Source organism: Lolium rigidum, chromosome 3, assembly GCF_022539505.1.
Source record: "Lolium rigidum isolate FL_2022 chromosome 3, APGP_CSIRO_Lrig_0.1, whole genome shotgun sequence".
Classification (NCBI taxonomy): domain Eukaryota; kingdom Viridiplantae; phylum Streptophyta; class Magnoliopsida; order Poales; family Poaceae; genus Lolium; species Lolium rigidum.
Window position 1 is genome coordinate 103,195,225 of NC_061510.1, and position 14,324 is coordinate 103,209,548.

Genomic DNA, 14,324 nt, shown 5'->3' on the forward strand with positions numbered 1-14,324 from the left:
CAGCCGCAGAAGCAGCACCGCAGAGGTCCTTGGTGCGGCGAAGTCCGGCGGCGTCCGGCGGAGCGGCAACGAAGATTCGCAGGGCGGCGGAGCTCGAGCGGCGAACGGAGTAGCGGAAGCACGAGAGCAAGGAGCACTTGTGCGCGAGGAACTGGAGAATGCGAGAAGAGGAAGAAGAAGAAGCGGTTTCGCCTCATAAAGGAAGAGAGAGAAGTGGGCCTAAAACCGCTGGACCGTGGCGGTTCGGTCCGTGGGCCGCGACGGTTCGCTCCACGGGCCGCCACGTGGCACGGCGTTACACGCGTGACAGCGAAAAGCCACACGGAGGGACACACGGATCCTGAGAAGTGGTTGGGATCCGCTGTGGAGCATTTATTGCGCGCGCGGAAGCCGAAGGGAAGTGACCCCTGACACTGGCGCGTCAGTCACAGTGCGCATGTCACTGACAGCCGCGGGACCCAACATATTCTCGACTTCGCCGAGGAGGTATTTAATGACTAACATGCCGGTGAATAAGATGCCGGGAAATGCTTTGCAAGCAGAGAAAACGTAAGCCTAAGCAAAGATGCCGGGTCTAAGCTGAGAGCCGGAAAGATTCAACCGGTATCCAAAGACATAAGAACCTGGCATGGTCTGTTGGATAGAATCCGCCAGACTATACCAGCTTCGGGGACTAATGTTGGGGGGATGACCCCCGGTATGCCAAAGGCATGCCAAACCGGATGGTTTAGGCCATCAGGATACCGGTTTAATCATTATACCGGAGCATAAGGTAAAACTTTGGCTAAGTAAACTATGCCGGTATCCCCAAGAGGGGTATACCGGAACCGTGTAAAGAAGACACCGGGATGCCGGAAGAAAAGCATGCCTGCAGACCGGTCAAAGATTCTCTCCAGAGCTAGAGGACAAAGATGAGCTAAGCAAAGAAGCTTTATACGAAGGCATGACGATAAAGAGGAGGATGACGAAGAAAGAAGCCGGGACGCGCACCCTCGTTTAAAGAAGACCCCAGCATCATCCGTGATTAAAGTAGCTTTGTAAAGTATCTTTGTAAAGTAGTTTGTCTAGTCAAAGATGCCATTAGGGTTTCTTGCCTTGTAAGCCACCCTCTCCCCTATATAAGGAGAGGGGGCAGCCTCTTTAACAGGCGCGCAAGAGGGAGACAGAGAGAGAGAAAGCGGAGTACAGAAATAGAGATCTTGTAACCTGTGAAACCAATGAAGAAAGTGATCTAGAGCGAGTTCATCCTTGTGTCTTTCTTCTTCAACCTCTGGCTTTGGCCAAGTTCTTGAGGAAACCATCCGGAAGTTCATCCCTTCTAATCACAAACCCTCCCCCGAATCCTCTAGCGTCCATTCGGCCCCAACATAAGCCATCCTATGGCATCTGTCTGTTCACCACGACAACAGTTCACGGCAGGAGCTTGTCCCTCAGCTAGCCTGGCAAACACCGGAGAGCGCTGCAACACGTTGATACATTGTTTGTTCCTGCCATGCCAAAAAATGCATGCCAATCCGAAGCTCATGGTCTGCCACCGCCTCAAGAATGACACTGCACTTACCAGTATGCCCCTTGTAGACCCTCTGCCAAGCAAAAGGGCAATTCCTCCAGCCCGAATGCATACAATCAAATGCTTTCGAGGATCCCAGGAAATCCTCTTGCTGCATTTTTTTGCAGGATCCGAGCTGTATCATCTTCTCTTGGTGCTCTCAAATGGTCTTTAGCAAACACCGCTATGACGGCTCGGCAAAACCTGTAGAGAGTCTCTATACACATCGACTCGGCGAATGAGTCGCGTCGTCGTTGAATTAGTCGTCGTCAAGCAGCATTTCGTCAGCTTGATGATGTCAGTTGATGTTCCTCCTCTTGCCTGGCTTTAAGCGCGTCCGATTCGCGCCCTTCACCAAGGGGCCGGCACGGGGATGCCGACGATTCTATTGAGTTCAAAAACTAGCCGGCGAGTACACACGCTGTGACCCGCTCTGTTTGTCCTATCGTTTCTTCCGGTCATCTCTCTCTATTAATTCCTTCCTCGTTCTTTAGGGTTTATAAGATCAAACAACTGTGGCAATGCTTGTTGATTCCCTGGGCAGCTTGTGGTCTCAGGTAACTTGCGACTGTATATAAATCAGTCAGACTCCGTTTAAGGGAGCGATGTGGGACTATTAAATAGCTCAGCTGGTTTTGCAGTTTTTGGGCTGGACTCAGTTATGACTTATGAGTTTAATCCCAACATCTATTTGTGTATGGTATACAATACAAAATGAAGGCGGCCCATCGCGAGCCAGCTACACAAAGCGAGCAAATGCCCAGCGCTAGCGATCGGTGGATCGGAACCGAGCGAATTTAGATTGGACATAACAGAACAACCGAACTGGTACCTAGAGTGACAATTATGCAGTAATATGTAATTTGGTGGGAGGGTAAAACGGTCTAAAAAATATTGTTGACTAAACTATTTGGTAGAAACCTTAGCTCCTTTATTATTAGGTATGGATATAGATATAGATATAGATATAGATATAGATATAGATATAGGGCAACTAAAACCAGAGTAATAAGATCATAATAAGATGGACGGTTTGGATGGAGCCACGCACCTTGCACCGCACAACGCACACGATCTGAAACCGCCAAAAGAAAAAGAAAAAAAAATGCCTTTCTCGCTCTCCATCTCTTCTCCTCTCCTGCTCCCCCTTCCCCCATTCCAAGCCGCTACCTTGGCGTCCGCGCGAGCAAAACGCCGGCTCGAGAGGCCGCTCGTCTCCGATTAGGTGCGCGCCCCTCCTCGAAATCGCGCTCCATTCCTCGAATCCCCCAATTGGGAACCCTGAAATCGCGTGCCGTCGCAGCGAAGCTTCCGGAAGCTTCAGGATTATCCGGGCGTATTCCGCGCCTGGGCCGCTGGGATTCCGTAATTTACAGTTTCGGTTGGGGCGTCGCTGTCCGCCGCTTGTTCGATTTGCATCCTCGGTGCGCTCGTCGGCTTCAGTGACGTTGCTGCGTGGGCCTGCCGAAGTATTTGTTGCCAGGAAGGCGCCGCTTTGACGGAACACATCTTACACCTGGCGGTAGTGGCGGTGGTGCTGGCCGGTGGACGCCATGAGCTTTGTGTTCCGCGGCAGCAGGGCTGACATCGAGGCCGGTGGCTCCCCGGGGTTCGCCCCGGAGCGCCGTGCCATGGTGAGTTCCTCTCCTCTTCATCCCCACTTGCATTTCTGCTGAAATCATTCTTTCGGCATTTCAACCTAGAGTAGATTTGGTGTGCCCTAGATATCTGATGATTCCACGTGTGTGCTTGCGTGTAGCGGATTCATGCCGGAGGCCGGCCGGTGAACAGCAATTCCTTAGCTTTTCTTGTAACAGGTAATGTGGGTCTGTCATGTGTACTACTGGTATTGCTAAGCTGTTAATAATTTGTGATTTTAGTTATATATATGGTTGATTATGTCTTATTGGGCAGTTCTTGTTCTATTCATGGTACTAAGCTCGCACCAGATGTCTCCAAATTTTATGGTAAGTTGTTCATGCACAACGTAACGATGTATGTGTTCTTATGCTTAGGAAGCTTGATGGGCGATCTCATAACTTTTGTCGGATTGCTCGGAACTGTCTGTTCTTGTAGCTTTGGCTGGTGTTGGGTGTGTTCCTAATGGCCACCAGCCTTAGGATGCTGGCCACGTGCCAGCAGCTCCAAGCGCAGGCGCAAGCACATGCTGCAGCCGCCAACGGCTTCCTTGGACGCACTGAGTTGCGGGTGCATGTCCCGCCAAGCATAGCCGTTGCTACGAGAGGCCGGTTGCAAAGTCTCAGACTTCAACTTGCTCTGCTTGACCGCGAGTTTGATGATTTAGGTACATTGTACACTGATACTTTCTGTTGCTCTAGCTGCTGTTTATATTGTTTCATGCAAACATATCACCACTCTTGGATCTTCTGCTTGCAGATTATGATGCTCTTAGAGCTCTAGATGCCGACAATAGTCCACGTGCTCATTCTATGAGTGAAGAAGAAATAAATACTCTCCCTGTTTTCAAATACAAATTTCAGGCGCAGCAGGCAAGCACCGCTGCCCAAAAAAGGCAAGATGAGTTATCCTTTTTGGGTGCATTATGGCAAAAAAAAAAATGATTATAAGTGCCTTCTTTCTTCAATTTGTAACCCGATCAATTATAGCACAGTAGGGGCATGTCCTACTGAGTTCCTCAGGGAAATAAGTAACGAACAATATATATCTTCCTGCTTCTACAGAGTGTAACTGACTGCTTAATATTTTTGATGCAGTAGTGATGGACCATCTGTACCGGTGGTTTCCTCTCCTGGATCTGGCAAGGAGGTAATGAATAAATGTGTTTCTTTGATCATATTCCTTCTATAAAGCTGCTATATATCTATCTCCATTTTGGTATCACTAGACAACTAGCAATGTAGCTTGAGCTTGACTACATGTTCTTTGGGATTTCATTATAGTCAACTGTGGTAGTAACAATCACACCGTTATGTGTAGGAATATAGGATTATGCTATATTGAGATATATGAAGTTATTTAAATAGGAAAGAGCGGAAATTCAATTCGGCTCCTGGGTGCGTATGCTCCCTCTACCTAAAAATCATATTTTGTAACGTCGAAAAATTTAGAGTTAAGATATCGGATATGTATCCTTTAGATTATTACTTAGGGGTCAAGTAAGTCCTCTATAAGGGACATCAGATCTACCAATTGGGAATCAATGAAGAAGAATATTACCATTTACTTTTATCTACTTTTCGGTAATTAGGGTTTAGTTTCTTACAATTTTGGTATCAGAGCCATCTACAATGGCGAGCAAAGAAACCAAAATAGAGGTTGTGGAGCAGATGAAGATCATCGTGAAGCAGTTGGAGAACCTCAAGCGCCAACGAGAGAATGACCAGGTGTTCCTCGTCGGGCTGGTGCAGCGCTTGACAGTGCTCAAGCAACGGCTGCCAGCCCAACGATTACGTGTCGACGTGTCGCAACTTGTCGCTGGGGTACCGACAAGCAGACAAGTCGTGACAAGTCTTGACGAGTGCTCGACTTGTCGATGTGTTGTCGACAAGGAACTACCAAAAAATACTAAGTAACTAGCCTATCAATTTTTCTAGGATATCGACCCACTCAATATCCCATTGAAATTCTTCTAGGATAAGCGCATTAGCCCTCTTTCCTTTAGATCCTTCCTCACGCAGCTTCTGAAACCTATTCTCCATTTGCCGGTTGCATGAGACATAGGATAGTTTGTTCAATCTCTTGTACTCTAAGCGGTTTCTCCCTTTAGTGTGGATCTGCAAAGTGCAAGGGGAGAGGTGGCTGGGGGAGGGAGACACGACCAATTTCTGGGTCGTAGGGTTTCACGAAGACATTTTATATCCCAGGCATATAACTTGTCGCTCGACCAGTTGACCTAGACAAGTCGAGGTTTGTTGCCGACAAGTCAGCTTGCGACACGTAGACGTGTCGCTCTAGTGTGTCGACATCAGAGTTGCGACACGTAGACTTGTCGTGCGACAAACCTAGACTTGTCGAGCGACACTTAATCATTGTGCCAGCCTGCCCCCGCCACCAGTTTCCATGGATGCAGCAGCCACCCATGATGCCACCTCCACCAACAGCACCTCTGACGCCCCCTTCTCCAGCGGGGGAATTGCCAGCGCCGCTGCCATCGGAACTCTGCCCGCTGGGCAGATTGGCCACCTCCATCACTACCCCCTCTCTTTCCTGCCTTCCGCCAACAACCAACAGTCGTCAACTTTTTTTTTCCACCTTCAGCCATCTTCTTACTTGCCACAGTTTCCCCCTAACATTAATCTAAGCCACTTTGCACCCCCACCTTACAGCTCAAATCCCACCTCAAATCTCTCCCCAATTCTGCCCCCACCTACCAGCAGCTGGTGCAGCTAACCCCCTCAGAAGGGCTGCAGCTTGAAGCAGTGGAGGTAGAGAAACTACAAGGAGGAGCGGAAGTAGTGCCACATCCTCCAGCAGCAGGGTCAGAATTAGTCAAGAAATATCATGTTTTGCTACACCCACAAAGGGAGGAAGCTGTCTTCAGACTTCAGTTCATCTCAGAACACAGGGAGCTGGTGTTACACTTCATCAATGTGGGGTGACCTTGGGAAGCAAGCGTGGCCACCGCCGCTTGTCAAGGGGTTGGTAGTTGTTATGTGTAGGAATATAGGATTATGCTATATTGAGATATATGGAAGTTATTTAAATAGGAAAGAGATAATTTAGAGTTGAGAGATCGGATCTGTATCCTTTTTTTTTTTTGAAATAGAGGCAAAAGCTTTGCCTCGTTCATTAATTAAGAAGAGAGTGCCCAGTTTTTAGGAGAAAACCGGACGAAAACCTACAACAACACGGCTAAGCCCACATACGCACATCCATTCCTAAGAGACCCGAAACAACAGGGCCACACCCGCTCTAGTCAACACCTATGACCAAGAAGTGACATGAACAAACATTCGAAACACGACCCACCAACACCGCGCCGACGAAGACAACCAATGACATTGGGGGCACCCATCAAACCACTGCGGATCCAGGGTAGGCAGCAGACAACGTGGCGAGAAAATCGCAAACCTCTCTAGCGACGATAGCTCCGGGCACCGTTGCCAATAGCCCAGACTTGGCAACCCCAACACCAATAGGCACCACATGCCTATCAGACTCAGGCGAAAGAGATACAGCAACGTCAACATCACAACTCTTCTCAAAACCAAGTGCCTGACTCGGTGGAGAAGCCACATCCGAGATCACGTGCGAGTCTGACTGCACTTCATCGATGGAAGGAGGCATCACCACATCACCACACGACTCCAGGAGCTCAGGCATGATTTGAATGACCGGAGCCGTGACCGTCGAGCCCACCCTAGCGCGCGGAGAGAAACATCCATAAAGGCCCGCTCCGCTTGCGCCCACTTTGCCAACATCAGGCGGAACCAATGGACCTGCAGGCGTCCGGGAGAGCATACCCAACGTAGCTTCCGCTCGCTCCAGAAAACCCCCAAACGCTAGCAACCACCCGTGCAAGGAGTCAACAGCCTCGTGGAGAGGACGGATGGCCTCCTGAAGCAACTCGGCTTGCTTCTCTAAAGCGGATTGCATATCCGCTGAGGCCAAAGAGCCAACAGGAGCAGAAACAACTGACGCCCAAGACCGACGATGAGGCACATTGGACGGGGGCCTTTTGATTATTAATACTTAGGGGTTAAGTAAATCCTCCTACATAAGGGACATCGTATGTACCAATTGGGAATCAATGGAGAAGAATATTGTTGTTTACTTTTATCTAATCAGGGTTAGTTTCTTACACAGACAGCTCTCTCTTTTTCTATTAAGCATGTATCCTAGCACTACCACCTTGGTGGGCAGCACTTCTTGTTTTAATTATTACATATTTGCATTTTCTGTGCAGAAAAAGCAAGATGCAGATGGAACCAGCATAACGCCAGAAGATGAGTTGACGTGCAGTATTTGCTTAGAGGAAGTTGTTGTGGGTGATCTATTGAGAAGCCTGCCATGCTTGCATCAGGTAATTATCATATGATCATCTTACAGCTGTTTTCTTCATTTTTTCAGGAGGACTTAAATTTCTGTCGTGGAGGGCATGCTAACCGTAGTACTATTTGACGGTGACAGATTAACTTAGCTGAGTAGTTGACATAATGCCGGTGAACATCATATAAGCAATTAAGCATGCTAGGAAACCGAAACTGTGTTGCACAATGCATGCACGATTACAGTGAAGCAACGAATATTAACTCATTCCTTATACAGATATACAAATAAATATTATTACTTACGATGTTCCACACTTCCACTTGGTTGGACACTTCCTTCTGTACACGATGCTGCACCACTCTGAATTGCTGATATTGTTACATCCTGCTAAATAGCCAATTGCCACATTATTTATAACTCTTGCACCGATTTACCTTGTTTCCAAAGCACTTTCATACCAGAAACATTATGGGCATGTGCGGTGAATCTAATAAGTAATGACCAATAACCATTGTGATGCTTTATCGTTCTCCTCCAACGCCTTTGAAGGAGGATAGCTGATGCACTCTGCTGCCTGCGTATTACTACCGTGTGTACATGATCGACTCCCGCGGGATTGACCTGATCTACATTTTGCTCGCAGTTTCATGTGAGCTGCATCGACCCATGGTTGCGCCAACAAGGAACATGCCCGGTCTGCAAGCGCCAGGTGAGCGACGGGTGGCAGGCCGCCGGCGAAGTTGAAGTGGACGCTTCTTACATGGTGTAACCTATAACATGAGCTTCAGGCCTTAACCTGATAGTACTAGTTACAGAAAAAAACCCAATTGAATTGGGGACTAATAGGTGTCTAGTCGTGCCGAGAGCTCCTGTATACATGAGATGTTCCCAGCTCCTTCCTCTCCGATGTTTATGCATCCAAAGGCTACTGATATTTTCTGGTTGAGTTTAATTACTCTGGTCGATGAGCTAGCAGCCTATCTCTGCTGTCAGAGCGTCAGATGATACTTTGCTCTTGGACTTGGTCTATGAGCTACTGATTTGCTCCAATGCTGAGGATTGTCATCTGTCATCGAGTTTCAGCTGATATTTTTAGCTGCTGGGAGGATCCACGCTGTTGGAGCCTTTGGATCTGCGATGGGCCGTCATATTCCGTCGGGAGGCGAGCGGATGGGCTGCCCGTGCGCGTCACGTGGACACCAGGATCTTCTGTGATTGGAACCTCGAGCTCAATGTTGAAAGAAAAAAAAAAACCTCGAGCTCGAGCTGTTCTTGTAGACTGATGAAAAGCACGCACTTGCATCCACACGCCACAGCGGTTTCTTCATACAGAAAATCTCGGCCGTACAGAGCCGATAGTAATCCGTGGGCCCCTGGTGACATTGCGGCCTACTCCCTCCACTCTCCATATCTTAATCAGAGAACACTGAAGAAGCTACAGCTGCCTCTCTCCCTCTCCCTCCCTTCGCTGTCTCAAATGGATCGCGGCGGAGCAGGTTACGGGATGCCCGGGAAGGAGGAGCAGCAGGCGGCGGGTTCCACCAACCAGAAAACCGAAAGCTTCGAAGGCTGGTGAGTGAGGCATCCTCTTCTCCTCCTCTATCATGTATCGCCGTACCGGCCATACGCATGGCGCTAGCTCGTTCTGCTACTTTGCCTCCCATGAGTTCTTCATCCGTTGAGGTCGCTCTGCTTTTTTACCTTTTGCTTTGGTGATCAAGCGAGAGGTTGAGGTAGAGTTGTTCGATCAGTGCGGCCAAGCTGAGATCTCTGTGGGGGAAATGGGGAATCTTTGCTACAGTAGCTGCCTATAACCCATGGTCGGCCAATTCCAAGTCCAAAGCTAAGTGTTCTGCGTGTTTCTTACTGTGTTGCCGGCTTCCCTAGTTTGTGTTTGAGCTCACGATTGAGTGGATCGGTGAAGTGTGGTTGATGTTCGGGAAGAACGGCTGCGTGGGGTTTGTGACGCCGGTAGCTGCAGCAAGGTTAGGCAAAATTTTGTGTTGCGGTGGATAACAAAAGACATCACTAATAAGGTGGAGTTAAGGCAGGGTTCACCAAAGCAAGCTGTTAGCTTTCCCCATTGAACGGCTAGCAGACATGGTTTTCCATTCTGGGTGTTTGTTAGTTTCTCCATTCCTCTCGTTTGCTTCTCTGGGAAGGGATGGCAGTTGACACTTTGTAGTATCTAGTAGTACTTCATAACTTTATTATTGAATCGTTGTGTTCATATAGTTAGGCCTATGCTAGGTGCGTAGGTTTATGATACGCAAGGCGACACTTTAGAAAGTCAAATTGGAAACCGCTATGAATCTTTCATGGTCTGGATGAGATGTTGCCGCATTGGTATGGTTCGGTGTGACTACACAAGCCGTGTGATGCCGAGGTGCGGTCCTAAGATTCTTCAGAAATATCCTCCCAAATCTTAACCAAACTATCCTGTATGGATCAGATGTTGATCGATCAATCATATATTGGTAAGAAAATCATGTAACCAGACAAAGAAGATGTGAGACTTTGAGGTGCATGAACATGATGTAAGCAACAACCTGAACATTATACTGGAATGAGTAAGATAGATATGGATAGGTATGCATGTGAAATTGGCAAGTTGTGGTTTCAATGCCTGCCATTTAGATTTTTTACATCTCAAACATATGCTAGGGTCTTAACGCTTCAAGGCAGGGAGAAAAACATGAACCGCAAATTTTTTCAATAACAATAACCTTCTTTGGTGTGATGCTTCCACCTGATTGCATATTTAGGGCGGACTTGGCTAATATATTACGTTTTGATTTGTAAAATTCTGTTTATTTGTGATTTATTGTAAGCCTTGTTCATTTAAGCTCAGTTTGAGGTTGATGAACTATGCTGTGCTTAACTTATTTTATAATCTGATGCTGAAAAGTAGCCATGAAAGCATAAAAGTGTTTGCTATCGTAAAGGTAAAATAGGCAAAAGAGTGGTTTAAAAGGCTGGATTATCATAATCCACCGTAATTCCAGAACACAGCCTTATCTTAATCAGAATTCTTAGACATGTTTGCAAAGTGGAGTTACCAGAAACTGAAATTATAATGTGGTGGCCAAAAAAAATGAGAAAATCATTGCTCAGGTGTGAAAACACTGTAGTGCAGCTTGTATATTACCTCTGGACCTCCACCTCACGCTCTGAAGTTTACATTTATCCTGTTAAAAGTGTTTTCCAGTTTCTTCTTCATGGGAATATTTTTATAAATATGTAAATGGATTAACTACCATAATGGGGGAGTGTGGGAATGATGACTCAGGATTTTTTTTTTCTTGAAAGTTGTGAAAATACTCTTCCTATGGCAAAATTGAGATTTTTTTTTGTTGGCCGGCTCATTGGTTAATGCTTACTGCTATGTGCAAATAAAGTTCAGGTTTGTAATAATATCTCATGCTATATTGCTATTTTTTAGTTCCAGTTCCAGTAGCGTGAAGAAAATTTACCCTATTGACAGTCCAATTAAGAAACGGAAGCCACAGTATGATCTCAATGATACAAGGCTGTCATCGCTGAAATACAAGTTCCAGGACCGTTTAGCTTCACAGGAGAATGAGACTGCAAGAACAGAAAGCTTAGGAGGCGATGGCATTTTCATCGACAAGAATTGTGACACCCACATGGTCAATGGTGTCAAGGAATTGGACTCTTGTGAGAATACACAAAGCCTTCTAGGTGGGTGCATCGAAGTCGACTCCATAAATGGAATCGAAAGCCAATCTATGAGAAAACGGGCGTCTGTATCCAGCAGCTCAAGCAACAACATCTCATCTGACGCCTACAGTTCTTTCAATAGCTGTGGCACCAAAAAGACTGACAGCTGGGTGAGGCCACGCCTGGAGCATGATCACCCGGGTTTGATGCTGCAACCATACGATGATGACATTGAGAGGATTTATGATGTGATGAATGAGCTAGCAAATGGCGGTGTTGATGGTTCTGTAGATCATATCATGGATGAGAAGCTTTACTCGAACGGCGTCGACGATTTCATGATTTTGCCAGCAGGCAAAACTGGATGCCATGGTAAGTGCTCACGCAGTCACGCATATATTTCTCGTACTTACGGTTGAACCTGTCTGCTACCTGTACACTAACACATTGTATGCCGCAACAAATTTCAGGTGAGAAGAAGAAGCTAACCATCGATCAAGAATTCGAGCAGTACTTTTCAAAGCTCATGCTTTAGTACTTTTCAAACAAGCTCTGCATCCTAACCTTTCTTGAACTAGCAAATGCAAGTCGAACTACTATCCGGGAATTAGTTCTGTATTTTTAACTTAAAATCCTGCCTCTGCAATGTATATATGTTAACATTTTCAGACCCTACCTTGAGTGGCCATCAAGTATTGGCATCCGACGTGTGATATGTGTAGATCTGCGCATGAAGGTACATCTGGAATTCTGAATGGCGTGTTACGTTCATCTGTTGCCTGTTTGTGTTCTGAAAGGATTTGTAACGCCATATCCTCGAACGGTCATACAGAGGCACAATGTATTGTACTTTTTTTTCTCAAGAGATGGGTGTCCAGTGTCCTATTGCTAGAATCTTAGAGCATCTCCAGTCGCGTCCCCCAAACCATCTCCAAATGGCGCCGGATTGAGCGTTTGGGGACGTGTTTGGTTCGTGCCGCGTTTAGGGGACGTCACTCCCCACCGCGTTCCTCAAACGCCGCTCCCAAAACTTAAAAATAATTTTAGTACTCTTTCCTAATATTCAAATCGGTGCAACATGAACAAATTACATATAAATTATTTTAAACCACTTCTTCTTCTTCTTTGATGATGGCCCCGCCTCGTCGTCCTCATCACAGTGGCGCTTCCTGCTCGTCACCTCTTCCGAAGAGGCGGTGTCGGTCGACGCGTCGGATGAACTTGTGTCCTCCTCGTTGTCGCCGGTGCTCGCCGGCTGCGCCTTTGCCTTGCCCTTCGCTTTTGCGTCCGCCTCCGTCTTCGCACGGGACGCCGCCGCCGCCTCCTCCTCCACGGCCTGCCATTCCCCCGCGCTGTCAAGTGGCGGCGGGGAATCATCGCCGCTGCTGGGCGTTCGGACTCTGTCCCACCAATGGCGCCATCCTGCAGGCTTGCCCTCGCTGGAGGTGTCAGATGGAAGGTCAGAGATGTAGCTCATCGTGAGGAGAATCTTGGATGAATGGTGGTCGGTTGAAGATCCGAAAGCGCCTACGTACGGGTCTTATTGAGCGCGGATGAATGACGGCGCAGAAGTCGAAGAGAGCAGCGGTTGCTCTTCCGAGGAGTTCACGCTCCATTCCGGTGGTAGGCGCGTCGGTCGACGCGGTTGCCCATGCGACGGTTCCGCTTCCCGACAACTACACCGTCGCTACGTAGGCGGCGGTTGAGCGTCCGAGCCGCTGACGCGTCGGGCCCGCGCCTCCTCGCCTCTCATTTCGTTATGTCCGGCGTGCCCGGAGCGTCCCCTGTGTAGCGGAACGGGCCGGACACCGTATTGAGCCGCGTCGGATAAAAATGGCCTTTAAGACGCGCGGCTGGGAATGTTTTTTTTTTGTCCGGCATACCCCAAATACCTTTGAGGGACGGTTTGGAGATGCGACGTTGGACTTCGTGTAGTCCTATAAATAGATACGAGCTAATAGAGTATGGCACACGCTATATTGCAAGCTTATTGAACGAATTTTCTTTGATTTGTAAAATGATTCTCAAACTGTTTGCAGAGAAAATTTTATATGTTTGTGCCGGGGATGAAAGCATTATGAAAATGAATCACATCTGCGCACAAAGAAAAGAGAGGAATACTTACAATATGCAACATTGTAACATCCCAAATTTCAATAAAAGAGAGAAGAAGAATTCCAGAGATCAAAATTTCAAACCAACAAAAACTTTTCTTCTACATATAGTGCCATGCATAGGACTTGTGCATTTGAGTGATATGCCATGATGATTGTTATTATGTGTGTGTGCTAAACCCTAAAACCCTAAGGTGATCATGTGAAGATCACCAACCAAATAAATCAAAAAGAGAAAGAAATCAAATAAGAAATTTAAACCCTAAAACCCTCACATATGGCCTATGCCATTTTTTATAAATTATTACCCTAGACCATTTTGGTTTTCACCATTAGCACGTATTACAACTTTTGGAATCAAAGAAACACAAATCAAATCTTTTTCAAACTCAATTGGTGATCACATGTGATTATGGTCAAAACTGCCATTTACAATCTGGTCACCACTTTGAGCCCTTGCAATTCGAAATTTTCAAACTAAACTTTGTCAACTCTTTGCACCTCATCCAAGACAACATCAAGGTGAACTTTTTGTAAAGATCACCATGCCAAATTCTTTTCTAGATCAAATGCTATGCTCATCCAAAGTTGCAACATTTTATTAAGTGGAACAATCTCCCACTTAGCAAATTTTGCAATTCTTTGATTCTAACAATTCCAACACCACCTCTCATCATCTCTGGTCAAATACAACTCAACTAAACACACACAATTCAAATTGGTCAACCTTTTGAATTCAATCAAATTTGGACAAAATTCACAAATTACAACTATGGAACTATTTGACACTATTTGCAATAGTGCTCTACACAAACCTAATCTACACCACACTACTCTAAATGGTTCCCCTGCTCCCTCTCACCCTTAATAACCCATAGTAACCCTAAGGAGAGAGGAGGGCAAGCTAGGGCATGGCCATGCCGGCCATGTCACCACCCCGACAACCTCCCCCTCTTCTCCTTCATCGCCGCCACTGGCCACCGTGCCAAACGTTGCCACCTCGCTCT

At 46.9% G+C, this 14,324-nt stretch overlaps 2 protein-coding genes across 5 annotated transcripts; both read left to right on the forward strand.

Moving 5' to 3' along the window:
* Positions 1-2,663: 2,663 nt before the first annotated feature.
* LOC124702082 (E3 ubiquitin-protein ligase SDIR1-like) lies at positions 2,664-8,502 on the forward strand. 3 transcript variants are annotated; one of them, XM_047234182.1, is made up of 9 exons: positions 2,664-2,774; positions 2,853-3,183; positions 3,309-3,366; positions 3,464-3,516; positions 3,626-3,854; positions 3,947-4,082; positions 4,285-4,336; positions 7,437-7,553; positions 8,166-8,502. In XM_047234182.1, the coding sequence occupies exons 2-9, from the start codon at positions 3,103-3,105 to the stop codon at positions 8,289-8,291; spliced, it is 852 nt and encodes a 283-aa protein (XP_047090138.1). In that variant the 5' UTR covers positions 2,664-2,774; positions 2,853-3,102; the 3' UTR covers positions 8,292-8,502. The 3 variants fall into 3 exon arrangements, with proteins under 3 accessions (XP_047090138.1, XP_047090139.1, XP_047090137.1); XM_047234183.1 differs by having other exon boundaries at positions 2,681-3,183; positions 4,288-4,336; XM_047234181.1 differs by having other exon boundaries at positions 2,682-3,183.
* Positions 8,503-8,940: 438 nt separating this feature from the next.
* On the forward strand, positions 8,941-11,909 carry LOC124702081. Of its 2 annotated transcripts, none has more exons than XM_047234180.1 (3): positions 8,941-9,094; positions 10,971-11,575; positions 11,674-11,909. In XM_047234180.1, exons 1-3 carry the CDS (start codon positions 9,000-9,002, stop codon positions 11,736-11,738), a joined length of 765 nt encoding a protein of 254 aa, XP_047090136.1. In that variant the 5' UTR covers positions 8,941-8,999; the 3' UTR covers positions 11,739-11,909. The 2 variants fall into 2 exon arrangements, with proteins under 2 accessions (XP_047090136.1, XP_047090134.1); XM_047234178.1 differs by having other exon boundaries at positions 8,943-9,094; positions 10,965-11,575.
* Positions 11,910-14,324: the final 2,415 nt, after the last annotated feature.